The sequence below is a fragment of the Aulonocara stuartgranti genome (assembly GCF_965226115.1).
Source record: "Aulonocara stuartgranti genome assembly, chromosome: 5".
Taxonomy (NCBI): domain Eukaryota; kingdom Metazoa; phylum Chordata; class Actinopteri; order Cichliformes; family Cichlidae; genus Aulonocara; species Aulonocara stuartgranti.
In genome coordinates this window covers 38,900,281-38,922,998 of record NC_138943.1, presented here as the reverse complement: position 1 = coordinate 38,922,998, position 22,718 = coordinate 38,900,281, and the positions used below count along the sequence as shown (strand labels likewise).

Here is a 22,718-nt window from a genome sequence, read left to right as displayed (position 1 = left end):
TGTTTGTATATGGAAGGAATATGTTTATTCTATTTTCAAAGGACAACATACCAACAATACGTGTAAGCAGTACAATCAATTTAACACTGCCAATAAAGACATATGTGCTGATTTGAGTAGAAACTTTATTGCACGTAAACATTTGACATGACAGGAAACTCCTGAATACAGCTTTTGTAAGCTACCTCCTGGAATTTCAGTGACACTTTTCATTTTGTAATTGACTTACGGTTGCTTTGGGCTCAGGTTTTCGAAACGAGATTCAGCCTGAAGTGAATAAAATCAAAGGCCTGTTGAGTTTTGCTTTTTGAAACACTTTCGTTTTGGATGATAGTTGAAGTAGGGTTAGCAAAAAGGGGCCGATGCTCAGATACTTACATGACAGCTCAACAAAAATCGGCTCCTTTCAAACAGACTGCGTGTGTGGACACATGTGTATGAAGAGCCGGTCTCGTGTGTCGTCAACCTTTTAATGTTTTTTGTTATACTCGACTCATTTCACAATTGCCCTAAAATTGAGATGTCAACAGAGAAATACTAGTGAGATTAACCTATGAGTACCAATTCTAAGTAGGATGGGTGAGTTAATCCTTCCACCTGAGATGGTTCAGAACATTTTAAATTGTAACATGACATTGTAAAATACCTCTTCAGAATAAATACTGATATGGTGATTTGGATTTTCAAATAAATATACTTAGGCTATATCCACACGTACACAGGTATTTTTAAAAATGGAGATTGTTGAGTCTAAACTTAGACCTCGCTGACTCGTGAGACTTATTTCCGTGAAGGAATGATGCAAGGCAACAGTGATCAATCGATTTTACTTGCGCAAGGGAGGCCCCGGTCGGTGTCTCAGAGCACTCTGAATCCTACCACAGACGACCTCGACTCAGGGCTCCGCTTGCCGCCTTTTATTGAAAACAGTTACAGTACACACAAGCACCTCCCATTGTAAAACCCCCCTATGGTTACAAAAGATAAGGCATTGTGTGTGTGTGTGTGTGTGTGTGTGTGTGTGTGTGTACGTGAGTGTGTCTTTCTGTGTGCGGGACTTCCTGATAACAACTGTTTTTAACAACATCCTTGGTCATAAAAAGGGTAGTCTCCCCCACACCCTATATATGGCTCAATTCCTTTATTGGTTCACCATGCACAACACAAGTGAGGCCATGAAGGGCAGGAAGTTTACTAAACAACAAAACAGAACCTTCACATGGGATGTGCCTGTAATAAAACACTACAGCCTCCCACCATTCGACAGGCTGGAGAGGGGAACAAAGGAATGTCTTTGATCACACAGTTTGAAACAATGTAGAGATGGTAAGCATAAAAATGACAACATTTAACAATTCACTCTAACAGAGATTTTCCATTTTCGTTTTTAAAAAAAAAATCTCATCCACACGTGCAGTTTTAAAAAAATATGTCTGTCCACATGTAAAGGCTAAAAACAAAATTTTGGTCAATCAGAAGTCTAGAAGCCTGGGAGGGAAATAGTGATGGGATTTCCGGCTCTTTTTAGAGAACCAGCTCTTTTGGCTCGGCTCACTAAAAAGAGCCGGCTCTTCAGGTTGTTTTGTTGCTTTAATTAATTTATTATTAACAACAATATGAAATTATGCACAAAAGGAATTATTAATGTAAAAAAAAAAGTGGTTTTATTTATATATGTTTATATATAAATATATACAGTGGACCCTAGAGACAAAGCACGTACAAACTCCAAAACACATTTCTAGCGTTAACTGAACTTCCAAACAGAGCTACCTAGATCACTTAAATAACACAACTGAAAGCATATGTGTATTGTGTGTGTATTTATACACAAGCACTCATATATATTCAAATAATTAAAAAAGAATTTACATTTACCTGTTACTACCACACACCAAATCCGGTCATTGGTACTTGCTGGCTTGTTTAGCCACTAGGTAACAAAAGCTCAACACTGCCCCCTAGCATCCTGGAGCACTTCTGTTGTGTTTTGTACGTGTTTTGGAGTTTGTACGTGCTTTGTCTGTAGGGGCCACTGTAAATATACTTTTATTTGTTCACTCCACATAAAATGTAATAAATAAATCATATAATACAAAAATCAACTATTTACATTTTAAACTTTTAACTATTTAAATTTTCAGCTTTTTCCTTTTAAACAAATTTAAAGTGAAACAACACAAAACACTGCAAACCACAACACAATTAAATATAAATTATAATATGAAAACAAAAAGAAGATGCATATTCTCTGTCATATGGACCTGCATGAATAAACTTTCTGAATCATTTATCATCTGCAACTGAAAATAGTTGTGGATGATTACTATACCTTTCTAATGTGACGTTGTTGTCCCTGGCTCTCTCTCTCTCTCTCCTGCTCTGTTCCTGTGCTACTGCGAGTGTAACTACTGCCCCTCCCCCTCTGCTCAGCGCAAGCACAAGGCTCGCGTGCGGAGTGAAGCAAAAAAAAAAGTGCGAGAGAGAGGGTGAGAGAAAGAAGAAAAAACAAAAAAACAAAAAAAACCACGGCTCCCATTAAGGATCCAGCTCACGTAGTTCACTTCAAAGATCCAGCTCTAAGAGCCGTTTCGTTCGCAAACACCACATCACTAGTGCATTTGTTTTGCACGTGCATTAAATTAAAGTTGATTATGACGATTAAGCATTCTGAGGTGGAGGGTGGGGGCGGATCCCTAATATTTTTGCTGGGAGTTGGCAACCCTATTAGTTAGGTTGTTTAATATTTCTGCTAAGTACTCTTTAACCCTCTACAGCATAGCATTGCCCTGTGGCAACAAACCACATTTTCATGCCTTACACTGGCCCTTCAAAAAAAACAACCTTTTTTTTTTCCAAATAATGCTACCAGGCACATCTCTTTGAAATAAAATGAAGAGTTGAAGGTGGTGTGACTTTCATTTGGGGGGCAGGACCCCTTTCTGCAAGCTGCACTACATGACAGACATCTCCATTAGGAGGCAAGATAAAGATCACTATTTTACATGTTTATAGTGAAATAAATGTATATTAAAAAATACTTGTATGTGCATGAATATGTTAAGAAGCATATTTGATTGTTTGTTCTACTTTTTTAAATTTATTTATACAGTAAAACTGTTAATTTTCATTCTTTGCCTCAAGGCAACACTGCGCAGTTAGCCCAATCTTTTTCAGGCAATATAATGCATTTGCATATGTGTGTAGAGATGTGTTTGTGTGCATTTATATGATCATAGTCAATGTTTTTACTTTACAATCTACTCATAATTACAGGACATGGATGTAAAAACCTTTTATGCAAGGAAACCAAGGGAATGTGCACTTTCTGTCCTCAGAAAGTGAGGACAGTGAGCTGGAAAATAACTCAAAATGTTAGAAATATTCCAGTGTTAGAAAACAAGCACTGCTCAGTGTTAGCCATTGTTAATCTTCAAAACTGACTAGGTTACTTTTAAACATATAACACTGTCAAAAGTGTTAATTTAACACTCAACAGTGTTGTATTTAACCCTCAGAGGTGTGGACCCATACAGGGAGTGCAGAATTATTAGGCAAGTTGTATTTTTGAGGAATAATTTTATTATTGAACAACAACCATGTTCTCAATGAACCCAAAAAACTCATTAATATCAAAGCTGAATGTTTTTGGAAGTAGTTTTTAGTTTGTTTTTAGTTTTAGCTGTTTTAGGGGGATATCTGTGTGTGCAGGTGACTATTACTGTGCATAATTATTAGGCAACTTAACAAAAAACAAATATATACCCATTTCAATTATTTATTTTTACCAGTGAAACCAATAGACCAGTGGCACTAACCCCGGTGGTGATGAAGTGCTTTGAGAAACTTGTGCGTTACCACATTACAGCAGCCCTACCCAGCAGCCTTGACCCACACCAGTTTGCCTACAGAGCAAACCGATCGACAGAGGACGCCATAGCAACAGCACTCAATGTAGCATTAACACATCTGGAGAGGCAAGGAAGCTATGTGCGTATGCTCTTTGTGGATTATAGCTCGGCATTTAACACCATTCTTCCATACAAACTGGACGCCAAGCTAAAAGACCTAGGGCTTCCTCACAGCACCTGTAAGTGGATCAATAGCTTCCTCACCGACCGCAGACAGAGAGTGAGAGTGGGACGTTACACATCTCCAGCCCTAAATCTAAGCACTGGGTCGCCACAGGGCTGCGTGCTTAGTCCACTGCTCTACTCGCTTTATACACACGACTGCACCCCCGCCCACCAGAGCAACGCCATTGTAAAGTTCGCAGATGACACTACTGTGGTGGGGCTCATATCTGGGGGAGATGAGTCTGCCTACAGAGATGAGGTGGAGCGGCTGTCTTCATGGTGCAAGGATAACAACCTTCTCCTAAACACGAAAAAGACCAAAGAACTCATAATTGACTACAGAAGACACAAGACAGAAATCCAACCACTAATCATCAGCGACGACTGTGTGGAGAGGGTGGCAGACTTCCGCTTCTTGGGAGTCAGCATAGAGGGAAACCTATCCTGGAGTGTGAATACCTCTGAGCTACTGAAAAAGACACAACAGAGACTGTACTTTCTGAGAGTGCTTAGGAAGAACAACATCACACAGAGACTGCTGGTGTCTTTCTACAGAGCCTCCATCGAAAGCATACTAACGTACTGCATAGGCATATGGTACGCTAGCTGCACAGTGGCTCAGAGGAAAGCACTCCAGGGAGTAATCAACGCTGCCCAAAGGACAATCGGCTGCCCTCTCCTCAAACTGAAAGACCTACACAGTTCCCGCTGCCTCAAAAGAGCCCATAACATCATAAAGGACACCTCACACCCTGGACACTCCATGTTCGAACTGCTGCCTTCAGGTAAACGGTATAGAACAACATACACAAGGACTAACAGACTCAAACACAGTTTCTACCCAATTGCAATATCATGTCTCAATGCTACTAAAAGTAGATGACTTTCATTGCCCCTGTTGTCATTTGTGCCCTTGATGTTGGAATGCTTTCAGACATGTTTTGTTGGATGCGCTAACAAATTGATTGAGTGATTGATTGTTTGAGTGATATATCAACTAGGTCGTATGTTGAGTGTCTGTATGGGGCCTTAGGCCTGGATTGCTTGGGTGTATCTACGGTATGAGAATACTGTATTTTATATGTATTTCTATCTTTTATATCCTATCATTATAGTTTTTAAGTATTTAATTATAGTTTTTAAGTATTTATCTTTTGTGATGTTGCACTGACCAGAGACATCTTTCAATTTCATTGTACCTGTGACAATGACAATAAAGAATATTCATTCAATATAACATCTCCACATTCACAAATATACATTTCTGACATTCAAAAACAAAAACAAATCAGCGACCAATATAGCCACCTTTCTTTGCAAGGACACTCAAAAGCCTGCCATCCATGGATTCTGTCAGTGTTTTGATCTGTTCACCATCAACATTGCGTGCAGCAGCAACCACAGCCTCCCAGACACTGTTCAGAGAGGTGTACTGTTTTCCCTCCTTGTAAATCTCACATTTGATGATGGACCACAGGTTCTCAATGGGGTTCAGATCAGGTGAACAAGGAGGCCATGTCATTAGTTTTTCTTCTTTTATACCCTTTCTTGCCAGCCACGCTGTGGAGTACTTGGACGCGTGTGATGGAGCATTGTCCTGCATGAAAATCATGTTTTTCTTGAAGGATGCAGACTTCTTCCTGTACCACTGCTTGAAGAAGGTGTCTTCCAGAAACTGGCAGTAGGACTGGGAGTTGAGCTTGACTCCATCCTCAACCCGAAAAGGCCCCACAAGCTCATCTTTGATGATACCAGCCCAAACCAGTACTCCACCTCCACCTTGCTGGCGTCTGAGTCGGACTGGAGCTCTCTGCCTTTACCAATCCAGCCACGGGCCCATCCATCTGGTCCATCAAGACTCACTCTCATTTCATCAGTCCATAAAACCTTAGAAAAACCAGTCTTGAGATATTTCTTGGCCCAGTCTTGATGTTTCAGCTTGTGTGTCTTGTTCAGTGGTGGTCGTCTTTCAGCCTTTCTTACCTTGGCCATGTCTCTGAGTATTGCACACCTTGTGCTTTTGGGCACTCCAGTGATGTTGCAGCTCTGAAATATGGCCAAACTGGTGGCAAGTGGCATCTTGGCAGCTGCACGCTTGACTTTTCTCAGTTCATGGGCAGTTATTTTGTGCCTTGGTTTTTCCACATGCTTCTTGCGACCCTGTTGACTATTTTGAATGAAACGCTTGATTGTTCGATGATCACGCTTCAGAAGCTTTGCAATTTTGAGACTGCTGCATCCCTCTGCAAGATATCTCACTATTTTTGACTTTTCTGAGCCCGTCAAGTCCTTCTTTTGACCCATTTTGCCAAAGGAAAGGACGTTGCCTAATAATTATGCACACCTGGTATAGGGTGTTGATGTCATTAGACCACACCCCTTCTCATTACAGAGATGCACATCACCTAATATGCTTAATTGGTAGTAGGCTTTCGAGCCTATACAGCTTGGAGTAAGACAACATGCATGAAGAGGATGATGTGGACAAAATACTCATTTGCCTAATAATTCTGCACTCCCTGTATAGACACTCTCTAGTGTTAATTTAACACTGGAGATTTTGCTGTGTAAAGCTCCCCCAAAATAAGGAGAAATATTTTTTCCCCAAAAATTAAAAAGTCATGCAGTAGAGGGTTTTTAAGATACCAGAATAGGGATGATGGAGTAGGTTTAAATTTATTAGATTGATCAGTTTTGCTGAACTATAAAATATTTTGGGTGCAGTGTATTTTTTGCATACGAGTATAACAGAATAACTTTAGTGTTTTGTTTTGTTTTTAAAACTTGAGTATGAACTTATACAAAATGCAGCAAGTTATTTATAAAAAACAGGTTTATTGATTACAAGCTACACTATATCTGATTCATATCGGTATCGGCAGATATCCAAATTTATGATATCGGTATTGGACATAAAAAAGTGGTATCGTGCCATCTCTACATAGTATACAAGAACATCTGTGCAGAGTATGGCCTGGAAGTCCTGAGGTCAAAATGGAACACGAGTGATTCAGAAGAGAACAAAGGTTTTAGTGAAACTGAGGCTTGGGGGTTTGGTGAAAGGTTTGGTGAAACGGAGGCAGAGAGTGGTCGAGAAGGACCAAACTAAGATCCTATGGGATTTTCAGATACTGACAAACTGGTGATGGCTAACCAACCAGACAGTGGTGGACAAGAAGAGGAATCAGAGGAAGATGGCTGTCGTGATAAATGTAGCAATACTGAATGATAGCAACATCAGGGAGAAGGAACACAAGAACCTGGGCTGAAATAAAAAGTCAAGAAGGTGTGGAGGGTGAAGGTAACAGTGGTCCTACTGGTAATCAGAGCACTAGGTACAGTGACCCCAAGCTAAAGGAGTGGCTCCAGCAGATCCCAGGAACAACATCGGAGATCTCTGTCCAGAAGAGCGCGATCCTAGGAACAGCTAAGATACTGTGCAGGACCCTCAAACTCACAGGCCTTTTTAAAAAAAAATTTTTTTTTTACTGGTGGAATGACAAAGTTTTTTCTTTTTTTTAAATGGAATAGTAACAGTGAGCATTCAGCATTTTTGTAGTGTCCCATGTTTGCTTATTTTTTAAAATGCATTTATTTATCATTTATATATTTGCATGCAGTTGTTTTCAAATGTGTGTTATGTGTTTATGTTATTTCATTTTTATTAATTTATATTTCAGTGCGTTGAAACCTGTGTATTTTTATGTCAGGTCCTTTATTGGTCACTGCCACGTGCCAGGCAATTATCAAAGTTTCTTTATTTTCCTGCTCATATTCTTAATTTTTGTGAAATGCTTTGTTTTATTTTGTCAGTAAAATTGGCTTTTGCTTCTGTGTGATGAGTGCAAAAAAAGAATGAAAAGACACTCAAAATAACCAAATTGACTTCTGCTTGGTAATAACTACCTGTCTCCACTCGTATCTCTATTTTGCTGTAATGTTCACTTTCCCTACTACCACCAGTTGGAGGCTTTCTACTCCATCTTCACCACAGAGCAACAAGACCATGTTAAGTCGGTGGAGTATCTGCGCAGCAACTTCAGGCCCATCCAGAGCTTAGATAACCGGCACGTCTTCAAGTCTGCAGTAAAAGATGCCTGGTTGCCTGACCTAAATGACAGCGGCAGCAACCCGTATGGCACAGAGGCTTCCAAAGGTAGGATGTTCACACTTTAAGTATTCATTTTTTGGTTTTTTTTATATTACCTATTCCAGAGGTGGGACCAAGTCATTGTTTTGCAAGTCTCAAGTAAGTCTCAAGTCTTTATCCTCAAGTCTCAAGTCAAGTCTCAAGTAATGTCAGGCAAGTCAGAGTCGAGTCTCAAGTCACTGGTGTAAAAGTCCGAGTAAAGTCACAAGTCTGAAATTTTGAATTTCAAGTCTTTTCGAGTCTTTAAAAAAAAACGAAAAAAGAAGGTTGCAGTTATGCTAAATGTAAATATTGGACCATGTAATTTTTAAATCTGTGTTTTTCTCAACACATGACAAAATAGTGAACTTGCAGCTCAATTAAACTTAGCTCCAAGAATAATTTTCACCGACAGTTCTGAGATAAGTTGCATGTTATTCTTGGATGCGGTTGTAGGACCGGTGTTGTGCCAAAAAGTGATTGTCTGCCAAAAACTGATTTCCGGTATTTGCCAAAATTGATTGCTTGTATTTAAACTGCTATAAGTAACTTGTTGGGCTATAATATATGAAACAGATGTCAAATGCATCCCTCATGGATGACATATAGTCATCTTGAGCCACAAACAACATCCGTGTAACAAGGTAGAAGCCACAATCAGTTTTTGGCAGTGACTTTTATATAACCTTTATTTTTGCAGTTAAAAACAATCTCATTAACATTAAAAATGTCTTTTGTAAGAGTAAGTTGGCCAAGAGGACAGCAGAAATGGCAGCAAATATTCCAATAGTTCTTTAAAAATATTTTAAGTAGGGATAAGGGACCGGATTGGTTATAATGTAAGTACAATAACACAGAGTTGTGAAGATACTTGAAAAACTGATAATTTTTTAATTCTATATATAACCCCTTTGTAAACCCTGTTCACCGAAGTCTATTTACGAACATACATAAAGATATTACACGGAAAAAAATACACGGAAACATTGGAAATCAGTTTTTGGCAGACAATCACTTTTTGGCACAACACCGGCTTTAAAATCGCATGACAAAAATATCATATACATTAAAAAAAACTGCATCACCAACGTAGCCTGGACAACATTTGCTAGTTAGATGAAGTCAGCTATCTCATCGTAGCATGTTTATTTGCATATTTATAATCATACGGTTCTTGGAGTGAGTGCATACACTCATGAAGTTTAGTAACTTCAGGTCACTGCAACAAGCCCAGGTACAGTTTACCGACGGATGGGTACAGGACCTTGAAATGCACCGTGTAGAACGAAAGACCATCGTACGTATCATAAGTTTACCAGTCTCACAAATAGTCTTCATAAATACACATTCGTTAACCGTTTATTAATAGGACCTTTGAGCTCAACGGTAATTAATTAGTAGAAGAAATAATTTCTGGTAGCATCACAGAAATGTAGCAGTGACAATAATACTGTATGCTGTAATCGTACTGGGCAATTAGTGATACATAAAAACTGTTTTATCCTGTGAATAAAAGTATATGTTTTTGTCAATGTACCATGGTAATAACAGAAGCGAAACGCAATATTGTGTCAGGACAATTCACTATTTATGCACATTAAACAAAGGAGCATAGCGCGACAATTTCTGTTCAGCGCCAGACTTGCTTGTAACCTATATCACCAATTATGTTAAGAAAAATGACGCATTAACTACAACAGCAGACTGACCTTCGTGTAAATGCTTGGAGCAGACTAACCTGGGAGCTGGAGTGTTCTGGGACGTTATATTTGGTCTTTGAATGGCTGCAATCCAGTCGCGTCTTTGTTACTTCGGAAACATGGCTCAAACAATTTCTCTTCAACGACGTAATCCGATAACAACCGATCTCTTTACCTGTCGGCTTTCCGTGGCTGTCATGTGACCGGCTATTGCAGTTAATAGTACAACGGCTTCTTGACATTTTTGTGTTTCTTTTTATCGCTGTATAACTGATTTTAATTGAAAGCCTGCGTGCGTTAGTACCTCTTGCCACGAGTTCCCAGAATCCTTTGCGGTTCTACCCCTGAATGACGTCACATTTTCAATCTACATGTACATCTAATATACATGTTAAATTTTATATTTGGGGTGAAATATCAAGTCTTTTCAAGTAAACCGGTTCAAGTCCAATTCAAGTCCCAGGTGATTGGTGTAAAAGTCCAAGTCAAGTCACAAGTCTTAGAACGTTTTTTCAAGTCAAATCTAAAGTCATAAAATTAATGACTCGAGTCTGACTCGAGTCCAAGTCATGTGACTCGAGTCCACACCTCTGACCTATTCATATTCATTGACTTAATTTATATAAAAGGAGGTATTGGTATTTACATCTGTAGTTTCAATCTATGCTTGGATCAAAGTAAGGGAAAATGCTACTTTGGGTCAGGTACTTGTACTAGCTTAAACAGCTACAATTCCCTCGCTGCTATGAACTGAGCTGAAATGAGCTGAGAGTCCAAAGTGCAGAGAACTAATCTGAAGAAATAAAAAGTGAAATCCCAGGCAGAGCAGCTCAATCTTATTGCTTTTAAGCCAAGTGGAGCAGACTGAGGCTTGGTTTGATGACACTGAGGCATGTGGACAAGGTGATAAACTTTCAGTGTTCTACTTTTACAATAATTAATTGATTAAAGCATTTCTTATGGCATTGTATCCAGCTGTAGGCAAATAAAAAATGTAGACAATATCCTGTTTTGTTTCACAGTGAGTGATCTGTTTTAGCATAGCTACTGTAACTCAACCAATTCCCCAAAATAAGTTGTAATTTTTTTTCAATGTTCAATCTAATGTCTTAACTTTGTAACTATTGTTAGTTTTTGCAGGATAGAGTCAAAATGACACATCCTGGTGGTTCTAGGGTTGTTTAAAATGTTGGCATTGACCCTCTGTTAGTGCTTGGTTCTATCACTTGGTCTCCCAGGTGATCTATACAGAATTCCTAATCTGCTAAAATATATCCTCACATCATTCTTCCATGGTAATGATTCTTAATGTTAATAAACGAAGTATATGTACAGATTGTCTTTTCTTTTTGTGTGCTTTTGGATTATCTGTCTTTTTAGTACTAATTCTGTTAACTCTCCTAACATAAGGCAGTGGGAGGCACACTGGCCAACCTCCCACTCTCACCTCATTACCAGTCAAAGAATGCTACAACGTGTGCAGAGTTTGTGTATGCATGCTGTGTGTTTGTGAATGTGCTTGTTTTTCTCTGTGGACTTATAAGTCTGCATGTGAGGCCTAGCATCTGTTCACTGTCATCTCTCCCTAAAGAGTTTGTCCCCAACCTTCCTTCAGGCACTGTTCCATATGGTCCGCAAGGAAAGTATATATGCTAGACATGCACAAACCCACTCTTCCACATACGCGTGTGTGTGTGTTTTCCTGGCACATTATGCTTGCTCGTGTAGGATGTCCTTGAGTGCTACTATGAGACATTTTCTGTATGCAAAGAAGAAATGCAGATCAGGAGGAGGGAAGACGGCTGGATGGAAGTGTGTAGAATTACAGTTAAAATGAAAATAACAGGTACAGCTGTCTAAACCGCTTCTTAATGCAAATATCTAATCACCCAGTTACATGGCAGCAATTCAGTATATTTAGGAAGGAAGAACATGGTTTGAATTACAGTAGAAAGTATTAACTAAGCATTAGAATGGAGAAAAATCCGATCTAAGTGACTTTGAATGTGTCAGAGTATTGTATGAGTATTTTGGAAACTGGTGATCTACTGGTAGGGATGGGTACCGGTGTCCGGTGCCATCATGGCACCGGTTCTGACATAAACGGTAGTAACCAGACCGAAAAGCAGCGCACATTTCGGTGCTTTATTTCGGTGCTGTTTTTTCCTGAGCTGTGATACACTTCTAGCCAATCATTTTACGTTTCCGAGGATAGTAGGCGGGTCCAGGTACGTACGTTCTTTTAGAGCAGAGCTACAGATTAAAAATGTCCAAGGCGAAGCGGTCAAAAGTCTGGCTGTACTTCACAGCAAAAGATGCAAACTCAGCAGCCTGCAACAAGTGCTTTAAGCTGATACTGTGATACTGTCAAAGGAGGTAACACCTCGAATCCGATGAAACACCTGGTGACGCATAGCGTTTTTTATAAAAGCCGAGAAATGCGCCGTATTTGATAGCTTGCTGCGAGACCTCACACTGAGCACATCTACTGCGGGTGGGTTGCCTGTTATCAGACCCGGAGTTAGCAACATCCCCAAAAACCCGAAGAGGAGAGTCCTGGCCCCTAGCCCTGCCAGTGTAGCAGAAATGATGAGGATGATGATGCAGCAGCAGCCGTTCTTCTCTGCGTGAGTAGCTTAATGTTGTTCGTGTGTAATTTACGTTGAGTAGGCTAACCACGTTATTACATTAATGCATGTAAGGTGAACTAGCAAACACCGTCGTAGTTACATGCGGCTGTCTTCTTGTTTGATGGCAGATACTCCCTTCACCCTGGCCAAAAAGGCTAAAATGACCAAAGAAAAAGTGGAAAACAGCTAAACATGAGAGGTTTTTGGACAAAGTTTGTGTTTTTTCCATTGTTTAAGCACTGCTTCCAGCCAAGAGTGATACCATATATGTCCCATAGCTGCAGAAAAGGCTAACATTGTTATCTTTTTACAAAAAACCAGCTGAACATGAGAGGTTTTTGGACCAATTTTGTGTTCTCCATTCTTTAAGCACCGGTTTGAGCACCATTTGAGCACCGGCACCGTTTCAAAAGTACCGATTTGGCACCGGTATCAGATAAAACCTAAACGATACCCATCCCTATCTACTGGGATTTCTCACACAACCATCTTGAGGCTCTTTATAGCAGGTGATTTTAAAGAGAAAATATTCAGTGACTGGTACTTCAATTTGATCAAATTTTCAAGTGAGCTTCGTTTACATTGCGCCAATTCAGAAGAACAATTGCCTCAGAACACTTTAAATTATAAGGTAAAGACCTACTACCTGAGCAGGAAGCCAACAATCACCGACCCCCTACGAGCAAGCACTTGGCAACAATGGGAATGACGGGGGAAAGAAACTCCTTTTTAATAGGAGTTTTTCTGCTATTCTAACTCTGGCAGAACCATGCCCAGTTAGGGGCAGCCATCCACTGTGATAACTGGGGGTAAAGAGAAAGATAAGAGCAGAGAAAGACAGGTTAAAAGGCAAACTATAAGAAAGTGAGCCAGAGTTTATTAATTGTTAATAATTAAATGTAGTAGTAGTGTATAACCTAGAGATGAAACCATACCACTTTTTTATGTCTGATACTAATATCATAAATTTGGATATCTGCCGATATGAATCCGATAGTCTATTATAATCAATAAAACTGTTTTTTTTTTGTTTTTGTTTTTTAATGTCTTGCTGCATTTTGTATTTGTACTCAAGTTTAAAAAAACAAAACACTAAAGCTATTCTGTTATACCTGGATGCAAAAAGTACACTGCACCCAAAATATTTTATTGTTCAGCAATACTGATCTTTTTATTTAAGCTGTTAGCAGAACTTTAAATCTAAAATTTAAATTTAAAATGCAATTTTATGCAGATTTCAAAAACAAAAAATAGAAGTGCAATATAATAATAATAATAATAATAATAATAATAATACTACATTTTATTTGAGGGCACCTTTCAAAAACCCAAGGTCATCTTACAAAAGAACAACATTAATAAAAGGAGCAATAGTCATAAAATACATAAAATAAGTTAAAATTGCAAAGCAGAGCTTGACAACAGATAAAATCAGCACTAAAGCGAATAAGCCAGTTTGAACAGATGTGTTTTGAGCTGTGACTTAAATATGGAAAGAGAGTCAATATTTCTTAGTGCAGGAGGAAGAGAGTCCCAGAGCGAGGAGCAGAGCGACTGAAAGCTCTGCTCCCCACAGTGATGAGACGTGAGGATGGAACAGTAAGATGAACAGCAGATGAGGATCTGAGAGGGCGGGAAACAGTGTTGATCTGGAGCAGCTCACACAAATATGAAGGAGCAGATTTATGGACACACTTGTACGTGAGAAGTACGATTTTAAAGTTTATCCTGGTTTCTACGGGCAACCATGAAGCTGCTGAAGAACTGTTGTAATATGAGCTCTTGACAGAGTAGGAGTTACGACCCGAGCTGCAGAGTTTTGGAGAAGTTGGAGTTTATGAAGGGACCTTTTAAGGAGACCAAATAAGAGGGAATTGCAGTAATCAATGCGGGACGTAATAAGACTATGGACAAGGACGGCAGCAGCATGGGGAGGAAGGAAGGGGCGGAGTCGGTTAATATTACGCAAGAGGAAGTAAGCAGACCGGGTTATGGAATTAATGTGAGACTGGAATGAAAGAGTATTATCAAGTATGACACCCAAACTCTTACCCTGAGGGGAGGGAAGGGTGGGAGAACGTTCAATGTTAATAGAAAAACTGTGGGATTTGGTTAAGATAGATGGTGTACCAACAAGTAAAACTTCAGTTTTATTACTGTTTAGTTTGAGAAAATTGGAGTAGAACCAGGATCTAATCTCAATAAGACAGTCTGAGAAGGAGGAAGGTGGGAGGGATGAACTGGGTTTAGAAGAAAGGTAGAGCTGGGTGTCATCGGCATAACAGTGAAAATTTATATTATATTTTCAGAACATATGACCAAGAAGGAGCATGTAAATAATGAATAAAAGAGGCCCTAATACTGAACCCTGGGGCACACCAGCAGAAACAGGACAGACTTGAAGACTGGGATTTAAATTGCATAAACTGAGTGCGGTCTGAGAGATATGAGGTGAACCAGGCAAAGGGGGTGTGACTAATGCCAATGGAAGCTAAACGGTTCAGGAGAATATTGTGAGAAATGGTATCAAACGCCGCACTAAGATCAAGAAGGATGAGGATGGATAGGAGACCAGAATCAGCTGCCATCAGAAGGTCACTGGTAATCCTTAACAGAGCAGTTTCTGTTCTATTACAGATTATGGTTATTGAGGTGTAAGTGAAGCTGGGAGGCGACAACTAGGGGAGATTTACGGAGCCCCCCAGGGGACATGGGAGAAAAAAAATTAGGGAGGAAAAAAAAAATTAGGGAGAAAAAAAAAAATTAGGGAGAAAAAAAAAATTAAGACGGACTTTTGCGAGATCTCGCAAAAGTATTGCGAGATCTCGCAAAAGTATTGCGAGCGCTCGCAAAAGTATTGCGAGATCTCGCAATAAGTATTGCGAGCGCTCGCAAAAGTATTGCGAGATCTCGCAAAACTCCAACAATGGCGGCAGCTACTTAGTTGTAATATTACTCTTTCTGGGTCACAAAATACACTTTTAAGATATTTTGAGGCGTGAATGTAGTTGTGTAAACGTCAGATACCTGCTCGGCTTACAAGACATCACATATTTGAAAAAGAGCTCCGACGTTTTTGGAGATCTGACACCCACTAGCTCGAAGCTAACGGGAGGTCGAGACCTACTACAGCCGGGAGGAACACCGCTCTCCCGGCACATCGTGCCTCGACCTCCCGGTCGGCTTCGAGCTGGCGGCCACTAGCTCGAAGCTAACGGGCGGTCGAGACCTACTACAGCCGGGAGGAACACCGCTTTCCCGGCACATCGTGCCTCGACCTCCCGGTCGGCTTCGAGCTGGCGGCCTCCGAAGAATGCGGCTAAAACTTTTGCGAGATCTCGCAATACTTATTGCGAGATCTCGCAATACTTTTGCGAGATCTCGCAATACTTTTGCGAGATCTCGCAAAAGTCCGTCTTAATTTTTTTTTTTCCTCCCTAATTTTTTTTTTTCCTCCCTAATTTTTTTTTTTTCCTCCCTAATTTTTTTTTTCTCCCATGTCCCCTGGGGGGCTCCGTAGAGATTTGATATAGGGCGAAGATTATCAAAGTTATTGGGGTCTGCACCATGATTTTTGAGAGTTGTAATAAAAAAAAGCCATTTTCAGAGATATGCAAAATAATATTTATATTCAACAACTTAAAAAAAAACAAAAAAAACAAGTTGTATAAAGCCTATAAATAGACTTCCAGAGTGGAAAGCAGTGCAAATAAATGCAAACACAGCTTCATGACACTCATCTTTTATCAACATCAGTGCTAGACTGGGACAAAAAATGGACCCAGGTTTTTTGACTAGAGACCGGCTCACCAGGTATTATAGGAAAAGCCATAAAGCCTTTGAATGGAAACAGACGCTGCTGTGACAGTGATTTACAGTCTTGTTGGTATATGTATGATTTCTATACATTTTACATCAGATTAAAACTTTGGTTGTAAGATTCAGATAATTATTTATTAAAAGCGAGACATTTTAAATGAGAATAAGAAAGAAAAGTATTTCTTTGTGCCCCCTTTTCCCTGTTAATGCCCTACCTGCCCCCCTGGCAACACTTTGCTAGACCCGCCCCTGCACAGTTACCAGCTGTCAGCTACTTAGAAAAGGATCCTGGTGTTATTTGTGTCTCAGAAACAGTTCATAACTTCCCTTCAACTCATTCATGTCACCTAAAAGGTAAACCTGTTTCTCCATCACCTGTTCAGCTCTGATGATCCAGTAAGGACATCTCCTGGTTTCATCTTCATGTTTCCCTCTCACCACATATCCAAACCGACATCATGACCAGCAGCTTTACAGCTGTGGCTCCAGCAAACATCAGCTGATACTAGAAATTAATATTAAATAAATTCTAACAACAGCTGATCAAGCTTAAACGTGCTGCTGTTGTTTAGCGCGACATCCACTGGTTTCCTCTTTCTGGCGCAAAGTGGGCGATAAACAAACAAGAGAGAAAAGGAGATCAGCTGATCATTGATCAGTTTTATGATTGAAGTAGCAACAGGAGAGGGAGGGGAGAGAATGAGAGAAGAAGAGGCAGCTGTGCAGCGTAAAGACAGAATAACTCCAGCTTTGTGTCTTTTTTTTTCATTCTAGCTGAAGTACGGGACCATTTGTGTTCCTTTTCAACTCAATAGGGAGTTATTGTAATTGGTCCAGCCCAGAGTCCATCATGACCAATTGACCAACTTACCACCTTTCATTGTTTATACTGTTACCAAAAGCCAAAACAAGACAAACGAAAACAAACAAAAAAAAACTTCGGCCCATAAAAATGAAAAATCACCATCGGCCCACTGGGCGGCGAGTCCCGCTGTGATCAAGATGGATGTCAGTGTAAGCTGTTTCTTAACACCCCATATTCCTGAAGCATCTCTCAAAGAACACCCTGAAACTACGTCCATGTCCTGAAAACGCTCCACATCCACACTAGTGTTTTCAGTCGTTTTCACAGAGTTGTGCTTCCACATTGAAACGTCTGAGAATGCTTACATTCCAGTACTGCGCACGCGTGAAGCGGAATAAGATTCGGCCTGCCTCATTTCTGTCTGCCGCTTATTTACTTTCCGGCTCGTTGAAATGTCGCAGCAAAAGCTCGAGGAAAAGCACTGAGTTTTTTTAAATGGACTAACAATGAGGTGGGGTTGTTGCTGCGAGTAACACAAAAGTAGAGCAGGGCGATATGGCCAAAAATATATATCACGATATATATTTGAAAAATTGCGATAACGATATAACTGACGAATTTCTGCGAGACAAAATACAACTCCACAACTTTACTAGTGCAAACCCCCCCCCAAAGGCATTTCCAGTAGAAATCGGCTGACATATCCTGAGCACAACCATGTATAATATCCACTCCTCCACTTCTGTACCATTGATTCATTAATGCTGTATTCTAACACAGCTGCTCTATTCCCATGTTGTTGCAGTATATTAATGACTAACCTGGTATTGTGGATGGATTATCTCAATTTTTCTCCTGACTGAAGTTTGGTCCGTTTACAGCAGGGGTGCCCAATCCCGGTCCTCGAGAGCTACCGTCCTGCAGCTTTGTTCCCACACACCCGAATCAAATGAATGGCTTGTTATCAGGCCTTTGCCAAACACGATGGCATGCTGAAGAGGTAATCAAACCATTTGATTCAGCTGTGTTGGAGTAGGGATGCATCTAAAAGCTGCAGGATAGTAGCTCTCGAGGACTGGGATTGGGCAGCCCTGGATTACAGCATCCTGCCATGCGATTGCATTTGTCTCTAACCATCAGGAACCTTCACGTTAATTTTTATCAAGTGGAAAAGTGTTAGTGTTCGTCCTCCAGCTTCACTGTTTATGCTATGCTAACATAGCTGTGTCGCTAGCGATCACGTAGCACATCATTATATACCAGCTAGCCCAACTTCAGTAACCCTACAAACGTCACTGCTGTTTAGTTTTCTGTCTTCATTTATGTTGGAAGTGACAGCAGAGCTGTACGTTTGAATTTTTTCAGAAATCTCTCAGCTATATCATGCTTAGGTAACTAGCGAAACTAGCGAGCTAACTTCCGCTAACTTCCTGCTAACTTCTAACTCAGTTAAATGTAATAATAATAATAATAATAATAATAATAATAATAATAATAATAATATCCATCCATCCATCCATTCGCTTCCGCTTATCCTTTTCAGGGTCGCGGGGGGCGCTGGAGCCTATCCCAGCTGTCATAGGACGAAAGGCGGGGTACACCCTGGACAGGTCGCCAGTCTGTCGCAGGGCTAACATACAGGGACAGACAACCATTCACACTCACATTCATTCGCACATTCACACCTAGTGGCAATTTGAATTATCCAATTAACCTATCCCCACAAGCTGCATGTCTTTGGACAGTGGGAGGAAGCCGGAGTACCCGGAGGGAACCCATGCAAACATGGGGAGAACATGCAAACTCCACACAGAAAGGCCCCGGCCTGATGGTGGAATTGAACTCAGGACCTTCTTGCTGTGAGGCAACAGTGCTAACCACCGTGCTGCATATTATAATAATAATAATAATAATAATAATAATAATAATAATAATAATAATAATAATAATAATAATAATAATAATAATAATGGATTGGATTTATATAGCGCTTTACAATACCACTATTCATTCACTCTCACATTCATACACTGGTGGAAGCAGCTACAGTTGTAGCCACAGCTGCCCTGGGGCAGACTGACAGAAGCGAGGCTGCCATATCGCGGCCTCGCTAATACATTGTTTTCATGGATGCCTGGATGTTAAACTTTATAGTTACACCTGGTAAAGTACCAATGCTGATCGTTTTATTAAAGATGAAAGAATTTAGACAGTTTTTAACTCTCAGTGATGCTGCAGTGTTTGTTTGACTTTGGGACCTGAAGGGGATCTGAAGAGGATTGAGTTTTGGACCCAGATTACTCCCAGATTTACGAGCACAAAGACAGGTTAAAAGGCAAACTGTAAGAAAGGGAGCCAGAGTTTATTAATTGTTAATAATAACGACAAATACAGCAATAACGACGGCCCGCTTGCATGTTCTACAAAAAACTGTGCTTTGCTGTGTATCTGACAGACAAACACCAACCAGTGAAGTTGCACCATTTTTAAAAACTAATTCTGGTTCATCCGTTTCACTCAACAATCCGCTTTCCCCCTTCTCGTTCTCCGTTGCCGCCGTGCTTTTTCGGCCGTGTGCATATGAAAACAAAGGCACTGCGCATGCGCGTTTTACCCATATTCTATCGCGATATTTCATTTTCTTATCGTTGCCTAACATTGTACCGGTATTACCGTGAACGGTATATGGCCCAGCCCTACACAAAAGTAAAAAGTTGCCAAAGCAAGTAAGAATTAAATAATCTGGAGCATGTACAAACTGATATTAATCTTTAATAGGGCTTTCAAAATTGAGAGCAGAGAAAACAACTCCTGTATAATGTCATCCGCTATCTTTGTTTAATTGGTCACATGACTGCATCACGTAACTAAAATGCAATCATCATTTTTGAAAGTCTGCATTTTCAAGTGTCCACACTGCGATGGGACAGCTCAGTTCTGAAATGTATGCGCTTTCGAGAGTGTTTTCAAAACACTGCATTTTCCTTGAGCAAAAACGTCGTCTCAGTGTGGACAGGATGCCAAAACTGAGAGAAAACGATGTGTTTTCAAACGAAAACGCATTAGTGTGGACGTAGCCTGAGAGACACAGTCAAATGCCTTCTCCAAATCCACAAAATACATGCAGACTGGTTGGGCAAACTCCCAAACACCCTAGTTCAAACAAGGTGACAGCAGTAGCAACGGCATTATTCTGCAATAGTTGTGACAGTAGCCGAAGTAGTGTTTTCCCTATACATTTTAACTTAAATATAACAGCATTGCTTAAGACTTTAAGCTGGGATATTGTGAGTTGGGTTTTGAACCACTTACTTTAAGCATTTTCCTCTCACAGGGAGAGCAGATAGTGATGCTCGGTTGATTCATTTGTATACTTTTGTGTTGTACATCCCCAACTACTAGTGCCACACTCGAAGTGTGTACATGTGGACATAAATCATTGGAGGTTGACACACAACTCTTGCACTCAGATGTAACTAGGCTTGGCTTGTAGTTGTGGGAATGTAAATGCATGGCATTCCTATACCGATGATGTCCCAATATGACACTTTTATATGATATAAACATTTATACTGGTAGTGTCACGGACAATATAATAGGGCAGTGAGCTGAACTCTCTTATTTTCTAGAGTTACTCTGATGAGCTGTGTTAGGTAGATTCGGGAATATCTACACACTCACAGCATGTGGATTGTTTGTATGGACTCTCGTGCTCACTGTACTCTCTGTAAACTGCCACTGTGGTTCCTGACACCTCAGCCACTTCACACCTCCTCCACTCACCCTGCTCACTACTCCCCACCCCCAACCACATCACCCAGTACACATCCAGATGGATCCAGCCTTTCTCTCTCAACCATACGGGTTAGGAAGGAACTGAAGAGGATTAAAGCCAAGAAGGCAGCGGGCCCAAATGGCATCAGCTCAAGGGTTGTCAGGTCCTGTGCAGATCAGCTGGGTGGGGCGATGGAGCACATCTCGTGTTGTACCAGTGCCAAAGACTCCACATCCCAAGGACATCAACAGCTACAGGCTGATGGCTCTGACATCCCATCTTTTTTTTCTTTTTTTTTTTTTCTTTTTTTTTTGGCCTGTCCCGTTTGGCTCTTTTGCCATCAGAATTGTTGTCTAAAGGCAAAGAAAGATGCCCAACGGATTTACTTTACCAAACTGACCATCCCAGCCTTGCCGTAATGGTCCATTTGATTCACCTTTTATTGTTTATTTTATTTTCACTTACTGAATACGGGACAGACTTGACTGGGGGAAAGAAGGGGAGAAAGAAAGAGGGAAACAGAAACAGCTGAGAAGAGGGACGGGGGAGAAGGGCAAAAGACAAAAACCAACAGAACGGGCAGAGAAAAAAAATGCATATATCAATCACCTGGATCACCTGCTGAGAAAGAAAAAAGAAAGCAAGCAGAAGAGAACAAGAGTAATAGAATAAACAACATCACAATGATATATGGGAATATGACAGTAAATACTAAATGTTAAACATTATTGTGCAGCACATAAGATCAACAGAACACAGTGTGCTTTGAGGTAGGAGCCAAAAAGGGTGTAGTTTGTGGGTGTGATCACCCGTGTGTACACCTGTGAGCATGGACGCGCTTGTTTTTTAAAAGGTTCCTTCATGTAATAATCTGCTAGAGGGTGTGGGGGGGCCACAGCCCCGTCCTCCAGGGCATGAAGCAGGTGTGGAGGAGATCAAAACTCCAGACATCCAGAGGCCCCCAGAACACAAGAGACCAAGGAAGACCAACAGAGGGGCAGCTGCGCCACTGTCCCGGAAAGAGCTGAGGAGAGTCCCAGATGAGGGCTCACTCAGCAGCCGCGGAGCAGAAGCCAGGGGGAGTTGCAGTGACGCGCCCGTGAGCTCCGCCGGCAGCCAGCTGTGCCTGAGTGACCGAGCCCCAGGCCGGTCACTCAGGTGACATCCCATCTGATTAAGACCTTGGAGTGGCTTGTCCTGGCACAGCTTCGCCCCCTGGTGAGCTCATCACTGGACCCACTTCAGTTTGCCTACCAGCCTGGCATCGGAGCGCATGGTGCCGTCATTCACCTCCTATATCGTTCCCTCTCTCACCTAGAGACCGCTGGCAGCACTGTGAGAATCATGTTCTTTGATTTCTCCAGTCTCCTTTAACACCATTCTTCCCACAGTTCTGAAGGATAAACTGTAGAACTCAGGAGTGGACCACCACCTCACTACCTCCCACTGGAGACATGTTCTCTGGAGTGACGAATCGCGCTTCTCTGTCTTGCAATCTGGTGCATGAGTTTGGGTTTCCAGGAGAACGATACTTGTCTGACTGCAGTATGATGTGGGGGTGTTTTTCAGGAGTTCAGCTCAGCTCATTTGTTCGACTAAAATGAATTATTAATGCTTCAGCATACAGAGATATTCTGCTCCCAAGTTTGTGCAAACGGTTTGGAGATGGCTGGTTTATGGAGTAACGAGAAAGTAATATAACATGTTTCTTTTAAGAAAAATGAGTAAAGTGTTATACAGGGTGGGCCATTTATATAGATACACCGTAATAACATGGGAATGGT

General features: G+C 40.8%; 1 protein-coding gene across 4 annotated transcripts in view; it reads left to right on the top strand.

Moving 5' to 3' along the window:
• LOC309707008 (receptor-type tyrosine-protein phosphatase gamma-like) overlaps positions 1-22,718 on the top strand; it is a 410,561-nt gene that overhangs the window by 275,252 nt on the left and 112,591 nt on the right. For all 4 annotated transcript variants that reach the window (XR_014276854.1, XR_014276855.1, XM_082534088.1 and 1 more), the window contains exon 8: positions 8,040-8,232. Coding sequence is in view for 2 of the 4 variants with exons in the window: in XM_082534088.1 (XP_082390214.1) it covers positions 8,040-8,232 (193 nt within the window). In the remaining 2 variants the exon portion in view is untranslated. The remainder of the gene's footprint in view (positions 1-8,039; positions 8,233-22,718) is intronic.